Genomic DNA, 9,693 nt, shown 5'->3' with positions numbered 1-9,693 from the left:
AGTTAATTAATTATCTTTATTGTTTATTTATTTATTTATTATCATTTTTAATTCTTTAATTATTATTTTATTTAACTATTTTATATAAAAACGTTCTGGGCATGGGGCCCATCTGTCATTGGCCCTAGGGGCCATAGCGGGTCGGCCAACGGGCGCCGCCCGAACGGGCGAGGGGAAAGCGGGCGACGGGCGAACTTGTGCGGGTGCTCGCACCCGACGCCAGGAGAGGCAAGGGCGAGCGCGCCTGGGGGCCTCGGTGGCCGGCGACGTCAGGAGCAGCGCCGGGTGCGGGGAGCTGCGGGGCACACATGCCGGCGAGACGAGCAGTGGCGGCCTTCGGCAGGTGCGGGGGAGCGCGGTAGGCGCCGGCGGCCACCGCACAAGCGGCAGCAAGGCGCAAGGCCGCGCGGGCGGGGCGCCGTGAGTGCGGGCGCCGGACGCGCACGCGCGTAGATGGCCGCGGTGGTGGTGCGAGAAGGCGAGGATGGCCGGAGCGACGGAGTGGGGAGGCGACATCAGCGCGCCCCAAGGGCGCGATGGGGGTCGCCACGGGCGTGGTTCGCGCGTGCGCTTCGGCACAGCCAGGAGCAGGGGCGCGGCGATGTGGTCGCATGGGTGGGTGCGAGAGGGAGAGCGGAGGAGGAGAGGGGGGAGCTCACGGGGGGAGTTGTAGGGGTACGGGGCAGCGGGGGGGGCGAGGAGGGCGTCGGGGACGACGCGGATGGAGTGGAGGCAGGCCGGCGGGGAGGAGCAAGCAGGCCGGCGAGGTGGTCCTCCAGGCGATGGTGACGGCAAGGGGGCGACGGGGTGGCTCCGGTGGGGCTCGCGGAGCTCCAGGCGGCGGTGGACGGCGACGGGCGGGCGCAGGGCGTCGGGGGCATTCGCGCAGAGGCGGGAGGGCGTCCCGGCGAGGGGGCCCCGGCGTAGTGGCCGCGGGGATCGACGGCGGCGTCGGGCCGATGGGATCGGGGTTTGCCCCGATCCAGATCGGGCAGAGGAGGGAGCGAGAGGAGTGCGAGGGGGGAATGGGGATCGGGCTAGGGTTCGGTGCCCCCAGGGGGTTATAGGCCAGGGGAGGGAGTGGGCCGGCCTGGCAGGCCACTGGCTGGGCCGAGGCCCAACTAGCCTGGGGGTTTTCTTTTTATTTTTGTTTTATTTTCCCTTTTGTCTTTTCTGTTTGCTTTTATTTCTTTAATACTTTATAGTTTTACAAAAATAAAACCCACACCTAAAATGGAGTTACAATTCCAACTACTGTCTTAAAAAGTTTTACCCCTGAACAAAATAGTTTAATATTTTATAAAATTCAAAAGGCATTTATTTAATTGGTTTAGCTACTGTTTTATTCATTTTAGTTTACTTAAATATTTTATAAAAGTGTGGTTTCTCGACAATAATTACCTATGCATTATTTGGCACCAACCAAACATTTTAGTTTTAATATTTGAAAACCTTTAACGTTTGACTTGATTTCGAATTTTGAATTCGAACGGGATTTGAACCAGAGTGATTTTAGTAACAATATTAGTGGTGATGTGGCATCATTAGTAGAGGGTTACTGTAGCTTAATTTTCCGGGCTTCACACTCAAGATCATGCATGGCAACAATACTGAGTAAAGTGCGAATAGAGCTATGCTTCACAACAGGAGAAAAGACTTTGTTATAGTCAATACCTGGAATCTGACTGTAACCTTTAGCAACTAACCTTGCTTTATATCTTGTCTCATCATTAGGAGAAACACCTTCTTTCCTCTTGAAAACCCACTTGCAACGAATAGGTTTCTTCTCTCTAGGTAATTTTACTAAATCCCAAGTGCCATTCTTTTCAAGTGATTCCATGTCATCATGCATAGCGGTCATCCACTTATTACTATCACTAGAAATTATATCCTCGGAATATGAAAAAGGCTCAGCATTACCTTCAATTTCTTCTGCAACAGATAAAGCAAAAGAAACAATATTGCACTCTTCAATTAACCTGTCAGGTTTAGTAGTACCCCGCCTAACTCTGTCACGTGCAAGATTCCAACTGGGTGGAACAATAGGCTGATTTGGAGTGGGAGTGATATTATCATCATTAACGACGGGTTCATCATGTGCATCAACAATTTCATTACCAGATGTATCACCTGAATCAATAACATGCTCCACCTGAACAGTAGGCTCCTGAACAATAGACTGTTGTTCACTCTCAACGGGAACATTAGTAGATGAAACATCATGTAACATAGCAGATTCATTAAAGATAACATTTCTGCTAATAACAACCTTCTGGGTTTCAGGATTCCACAATTTAAAACCTTTAACACCAGACTTATAACCAAGAAAGATACACTTAACAGCCCTAGGCTCCAACTTTCCATTATCAACATGAGCATAAGCAGTGCAACCAAAAACTCTCAACTGTGAATAATAAGCAGGTGAACCAGACCATACCTCAATTGGAGTTTTCTTATTAAGAGCAATAGATGGTGAACGGTTAATGAGATAACAAGCAGTGGAAGCGGCCTCAGCCCAAAAACGCCTATGCAAACCTGCATTGGACAACATGCAACGGGCTCTGGAAATAATGGTCCTGTTCATACGCTCAGCAACACCGTTTTGTTGAGGACTATAAGGAACGGTGTAATGTCTGACAATGCCTTCAGACTTGCAATAATTCTTAAATTGCTTAGAACAGAATTCCATACCATTATCAGTGCGAAGTATTTTTACCTTCTTTTCAGTTTGTCTTTTAATCATAATCTTCCACTCCTTAAATGCTGAGAATGCTTCATATTTATGCTTCAAGAAATAAGGCCAAACTTTTCTCGAATAATCATCAATAATAGTCAGCATGTAACTTGCACCACCTAGTGACTTTCTGCGTGATGGTCCCCATAAATCAGAATGAACATAATCAAGAATACCTTCGGTTGTATGAGTCGAAGTGTTGAACTTCACCCTCTTGTGCTTGCCGAAGATACAATGCTCACAAAATCTCAGTTTACCAGGTTCATATCCATCAAGAAGACCTCTCTTATTTAACTCTGCTAAACCACGTTCACTCATATGTCCAAGACGCATATGCCAAAGGTTAGCAGCATCACAATCAGAATTCTTTGAAATAACTGGAGTAGTGTTACCTGAAACGGTAGAACCTCGAAGGTAATAAAGACCATTGGTCGAACTTAAGTCACCTTTCATCACAACAAGGGAACCTTTGGTGACCTTCAAAACACTATCTCCACCTGAATATTTGTACCCCTTTGCATCAAGGGCACTCATAGAAATAAGATTTCTCTTCATCTTCGGAATATACCGAACATGTGTCAAAGTTCTGATTGTGCCATCAAACATTTTAATGCGAATAGAACCTATGCCTTCAATCTTGCATGGTGAATTATCAAAACCCAAAACGGAACCAGCAGAAGTAGTGGAATCAAAAGTATTAAACCAATCTCTATGTGGACACATATGAAAAGTGCATGCAGTGTCAAGTACCCACTCATCATTGGTCTCAGCACATCCAGCAATAACGACAAGAGCATCATCGGAACTATCGTCACGAGCAACGTTAGCAGAATTTTCACTTTGTTTGTTACCTTTTCTCTTTTCCTTGTTCTGCAACTTGAAACACTCTAAGATGTCATGCACGTCTCTCTTGCAATACCTGCAATACTTCTTGTCTCTGGATTGCGACCGGCCCCTGTAGCCGTTCTTACTTTTGCCTCTGTTTCCATTATGTGAGTTCTTCTCCTTTGTCCTGCCACGAACAGATAATCCCTCGGCTTGGGATGAACTCGAACCATCATGAGGCACCATTAATTTCATCTTCTCCTTAGAGTTCAAAACTTCATAAACTTCATTAAGTGTGAGAGTATCACGACTGTATAATATGGTGTCTCTAAAATTGGTATAAGAACTTGGCAGTGAACAAAGTAACATTAAAGCAGTATCTTCCTCTTCATACTTAACCTCCATTGCAGCTAGATCAGATATGATCTCTTTAAATTCTGAAATATGATTCAAAACATTACCTCCCTCGGGTAATCTGTGCAGGAATAATTTTTGCTTCAGATGCATCTTGCTGGTGAGATCTTTAGTCATGCAAATCCCTTCCAGCTTTAACCATAGAGCGGCAGCAGTTTTCTCGCTCAAAACTTCCTGCAAAATATTATTATGCAAATGGAGTTGAATTTGTGACAAAGCCTTACAATCAATTCTTTTCTCCTCATCAGTCCAGTCCTGAATTCTGTTCTTCTCAAAACTATCCAGTGCTTCATCATAGTCAGACTGTGCCAACAACGCCCGCATCTTGACTTGCCATAGGGTAAACCTTGTGTCACGGTCCAGCAACGGAAGATCGTACTTCATGGATGCCATGAGTCGATAAAACTGTGTACACAAAGTAGTACAAGCCGATAGAAGAACTAGAGAGATAGCACCTGGTAGTCGCTGGTGGCCGTAGCAATTGAAAAACTGTAGAAAAAAGAAGATCTGGACTTCTGAATCAGCTTGGCCTCGTGAGTAGTAGTATTCAACTAGTACTAGCAGGTCACGTGGAGTAGTCCTAGTACTTTGACTGCTCTGTGTTGATCCGGTCTTCACGTCACGATCGGAAGCAGCCTCAGGTTGCGCGCGGCAGCAGCGGAACTCGGATCGATGTGCGTGCTTGGGGACTTGAGCTTGTACGCAGCAGCAACAACTAGCGGATCGGACAAGACGGCTGCAACTTAGAGCGATTTATACGCGTGCGTACGAACAGAGATTCTGTCGGTCTCGCCTTCCTGAGGCGGCACGCTGAAAATTGATCCGGCTTCGAATTGACGGATCGCCTGAGACGCGTGCGGCTGCGCACACGTCGGAACCCTAATCTCCTGTCTCAAACTCCTGTCTCAAACTCGTATCTCAAACTCGTATCTGAAACTTGGCTCTGTATACCACTTGTTAGATTATAACGAGAAATAAACGAGACAAAGAGACACGGAGATTTAACGTGGAAACCCTTGCGGGAGAAAACCACGGACGCACAACGGCGTAATCACTATGAGGAGGAGTATTATGAGCACAAGACGACAGACCATCTGAGGTGCGACTACATGAAGTATATATGAGGGGCAACACATAGGAGTCCTTGTAGGACAAGTAAACGAGTTGTACTCGTACGCGTCGACACCAACGCAAAGGCCCACACCGGTTGTACTACGTCTAGTCCAACACGGTACTAGAATTTGGATCACAATTTAACAAAGGTATCTGATCAATGCCCTCTCTGCGCTATGGAGCCGGAGGACACGTTTCATGCCTTTTGCAGGTGCCCGAGGGCGGTGGCGTTATGGCAAGCTATGGCTGAGAGATGGAGGATTCCAACTGCGTCGTCATTCCAGAGGACGGGCTCGGAGTGGCTCGCCCAAACTCTTTGCGACCTTCCTAACACGGAGAGGATGGAACTCATGATGACTCTATGGCGCTGCTGGCACGTACGAAACGAGATGACACACCACAAGAAGCCGCCCCCGGTCGAAGCATCCAAAAGGTTCCTCCTCAGCTATGTCGACTCACTTGTGGGCATACAAAATAACCCAAGTGCACATCCACTGAAGGGCAAGCAAGTGATCGATGCAGTGGTGCTGACCAAACCCACATCACATGCTCCTGTTGCAGCTGGGCCGCAACCTCGATGGACACTTCCACCTGCAGGCTGGACAAAACTCAACGTCGACGGCTCGTTCTGTGCATCTACCAGTACGGCTGGAGCGGGTATGATTCTGCGCGATAGTGCTGGCGAGGTCATATTCTCCTCATGCAAAGAACTGAGGTCATGTGCGGAACCCCTAGAGGCCGAACTGCTTGCGTGTAGAAGGGCATGAACCTTGCTCTACAATGGACGCAGCAACTATCATAGTGGAAACAGACTGCCTTGTTGCTCTCAATATGATCATAGGAGAAGAGAGAGATCGGTCCTGTTACTCCATGCTTGCGGACCAGACTAAGAGGCTCATGGGAGAAGGGAGATTAGTTAAGCTAGTGCATGTACGTAGAGAACAGAATGGCATAAGCCATTACCTTACTTCCTTTGGTAGAACTGAATGCACCGTCGTGTGGCTGGGTTTAGGTCCAGGTGATATCCCTGACCATTGTAAGAAGAACGGGCTCCTAAGTGATCAATAATAATCCCTTTTCACCCGCAAAAAAAAGTAGGAGAAGATATGTTTGAGAAAGCTTTCTTAGCAAGTGCATGAGTAAGGGGATTCTGGGATCTAGGGATGTGTTTCACTTGAAGGAGCTAAGACTTGAAGTGGCGTTGGAGAAATCAGCAAGCACCGGCTTGATTTGAAAAGATGGTTCCTCGCTTCCGCAGCTTCGACCAATGTCCTGCAATCAGAATAGAAAGAAGCAAAATTCCAACTCAAAGCCTTTGATTGCCGAGGCAGCCCTAGTTAGGGTAGCCAATGTGGCTTTGTTAGGGTTGCCTGCGACAACATTTGCTGGTCGACGGAGCCAAGGAGGAATGCACCTCCGATGTGGAGGCTGACTCGTGGGACCGAACTGATAGGAACTGGTCAAACTAGAACTTTAAAGGCATACAAACTTGAAGAATTTTTCTCAAATGAGATATTTTAGTGTAATTTCTGATAAAGTGTCGCAAATTCAATCTGAATCTCATGGGGCAAATCTATCATATATGCTAAAATAGACCGGACATGAATCCGATCAGTGGAGCAATGGCATCAACCAACGTGTGGTATATATATCAGTGTCTTTCTCTCTTCTACACAGCTACAACACGGGAAGACCAATCATACATACTGGCTGGCCGGACAAATAAACAAGAAGAAGAAAAATTCAATGAATCAATATATAGCCTGTGCGCAATCTGCAACACGTGTCTCTCTCTACATACATACGTCTTCGTCTCGACAGAGTCATGACCACGACACCATGGCCAGAACGGCGGCCATAGCCACCAAGCTTTCCGTCCACCGCCACCTCCTCACCTATGTATAACGAAAGCAGGAGCATCAACATGGAGTAAAGTGAGATATGTCTACATGATTCCAAAGTGGAAAACAAAAGCATTGCTTGTAAAGGAGGGCTAGCATAAATTCCACTGCTCTGGTATGCTGGCCTAGCTAGCACACGGCATGCAATGCAACTTTACTTGGTGCCCAGCATGATTGGTTGCACACTGGATGACTAGTTCTATCTATCCCGTTTGCTTTCGTATGTGTAAACAAATTTTTCATGGCATCTTAATTTCTGAAATCAAATATTCAAATTTGTATATTGCTAACTTCACATACTAATCAAAAGTATCAGGCTATAGTACTCCATTCGATCCATATTATTTGTCGTTCAAACGGATGTATCTAGCACTGATTGGAGTAGCTTCTTTGTCAGTAATTATTATTCAGGAGAGTCCATTGTATCCTCAAAGAGTGAGCTACACTAGCCAGAAAAGCTAACATTATCAAAATTATACTTGCTTTTATATATCGAATTTAGTTAATACTCCCTCCGTTCCTAAATATTTGTCTTTTTGGAGATTTTAAATGGTCTAACACATACGGATGTATATAAACATATTTTAGAGTGTAGATTCACTCATTTTGCTCCGTATGTAGTCACTTGTTGAAATCTCTAGAAAGACAAATAATTAGGAACGAAGGGAGTACAAATGTTTTTTTTAAAGTCAGTTAACACAAGTTAATGCATTACGACGTGTAATCACGTACCTTGCGCGTCGCATCAGAAATGGTGTAGAGTCCGCCCGGGCCGACGGCGAACCCGTCCGTCCCGGCGGGCCCTTCCCCCACCACCATGCCGACGCCACTATCCGTGCCATTGCCGCTGCCGCCGCCGTCCCCATTGCCGCTCCCCTTCAAGCCTTTGATCGTGGGCGCCTTGACGCCGACGTCGTAGGCGGGCGTGCCGTCCGGCTTGAACAGGCCGTAGTGCCGCTCCGACGCCGGTCCGGGCTTCTGGTCCTCGTTGAACAGCGCGAACACGTACACCTGCAGCGGCTCCCCGGGCGCCGCCGGCGTGCCCTTCCCCTGCGCCACCAGCCGCATCAGGTTCCCGTTGTACCTGGCCGCGTTCTGCGGCGTGGCGCCGGCCTCGTCGCCGTCCCCCTGCGACGGCCACCCGGTCTCCGACACCCGGATCTCCACCGCACGCCCGTAGTCGGCGGCGCAGATGGCCGTGCGCACGGCGTCCACCTGCGCGTGCAGCATGTTGCCGTACCGCAGCCCCGTGGCGGAGTCCACCACGGCGGCCGCGCTCGGCTCGAACAGCACGTAGTCCAGGTCCACCGTGCCCGGGTCGGCCTTGTACGCGAAGTAGGGGTACGCGTTCACGAGGAACGGCGAGCCGGTCTTGGCGAGGAAGGCGAGGAGCGGCGTGATGTAGGGGAGGAGGTCGCGCCGGAAGGACGCGGAGGAGGGCGGGAAGGAGGAGGAGAGCACGGCGAGGGAGTGCGCGGTGGTGACCGCGACGCGGGAGGTGAGGTTGCACGCGGCCAGCGCCGCGTGGAGCGACTGCATGGCTGGGAGGAGGGAGCGCAGCATGGTGGCGTCGGAGCCTGTCAGCACCTCGTTGCCGACGGTGACCGCGGTGATGGACGTCGCCGGGAGGTGCGGGAGGATGTTGGCGCGGACCCAGGCCGCGGCCGCGGACGGGTCGGACGCCAGGCGCGGGACCATGTTGTCGGGCAGCCCCACGGTGAAGTCCACGCCGGAGCCGGCGAACGCGCTCAGCACGCGCGCGTCCGCGTCGTACAGCTTGACCTTGCTGGCGTTCAGCGCGCGGAGGAGCACGGCCGCCGCCTGCGGCGACGGCAGGTTGTCGGCCACCTGGCCGTAGTTCACCCCGAGCGCCGCGGAACCTCCGCTGGCCGCCGCCACGTCCAATGCAAGCGCGGCGACGGCAACGGCGAGCAGGTGCCGGAGCGCCATCGGAGCGGGGAGCGGGAGTACGAATGTGGTGGAGCTGTCTGACAAGGCCGGGAGCCCGGGAGTGAACTGACAGCACCGTAGGAGAATGGGAATCGCGCGCTTTATATGGGAGCTGTTTTTGTGTCTCTCTGAGAAGGTGCCGTTGGCAGGCTGGTCGCTTCCATCAGGGCCGTACAAGACCGAAGATCCGGTTGAGATTTCGTGTGGGGTCTCGTGTGCACGAATCACGAGGCTTATTTACAGTCTGGAGATGGACAGCTCGGCGTTGAAATTGGTCAAAGTGGTGTCGGAGTCGGAGTTCCAACACGAGACAAAGCAATATTTTGGTCCCCTTTTCTGAAAAAAAAAGGTACTACATTTGAATGACACTTTGTTTTCAGGGACTTTTTTGTGTTGGGACTAGAAAAAGTCCCTAGCAAACCAAACAGAGTGAGACTTTTTTGGGACTTTTTGCTAAAAGTCCTTAGAAACATCTCCTTGAGAGTCTTTTTCAAAAAGTCCTAGGGACTAGAAAAAGTCCTAGGACTAGAGAACCAAACACCACCCGGATATATCGACAAGAGAAATTGTTCACCCCCCGCCACTTTGTTGTGCAATGTGTATGCCCCAAAAAATAGGGATGTTAGCCGTATTAGCCCCCACATACACACACACACAAAACACAAAACACAATGCAAAAGGCTACCGCATTTTGCACGATGAGACGGCTTTGATGAAGAGTTGTGGTACAAGTCGCGGAAACCGTTTTGGCTTAAC

At 49.5% G+C, this 9,693-nt stretch overlaps 1 protein-coding gene across 1 annotated transcript; it reads right to left on the bottom strand.

Moving 5' to 3' along the window:
- Window positions 1–6,709: 6,709 nt before the first annotated feature.
- On the bottom strand, window positions 6,710–8,998 carry LOC123164887 (glucan endo-1,3-beta-glucosidase 14). Its single transcript, XM_044582497.1, has 2 exons — window positions 7,720–8,998; window positions 6,710–6,981 (listed from the first exon to the last, which is right to left on the bottom strand). The coding sequence occupies exons 1-2, from the start codon at window positions 8,935–8,937 to the stop codon at window positions 6,910–6,912; spliced, it is 1,290 nt and encodes a 429-aa protein (XP_044438432.1). The 5' UTR covers window positions 8,938–8,998; the 3' UTR covers window positions 6,710–6,909.
- Between the last annotated feature and the right edge of the window lie 695 nt (window positions 8,999–9,693).

This window comes from Triticum aestivum, chromosome 7D, assembly GCF_018294505.1.
Source record: "Triticum aestivum cultivar Chinese Spring chromosome 7D, IWGSC CS RefSeq v2.1, whole genome shotgun sequence".
NCBI lineage: Eukaryota > Viridiplantae > Streptophyta > Magnoliopsida > Poales > Poaceae > Triticum > Triticum aestivum.
The sequence above is the reverse complement of the archived record's forward strand: the minus strand, read 5'-3'. Positions and strand labels throughout refer to the sequence as shown.

What these genes read in the sequence shown, in the direction of transcription:
- LOC123164887 (XM_044582497.1), bottom strand. Translation starts at nt 8,937, where the DNA reads ATGGCGCTCCGGCACCTGCTCGCCGTTGCCGTCGCCGCGCTTGCATTG. An exon ending in TTTCTGATGCGACGCGCAAG is followed by an intron (nt 6,982 to 7,719) that starts GTACGTGATTAC and finishes CGTTATACATAG; the next exon opens with GTGAGGAGGTGGCGGTGGAC.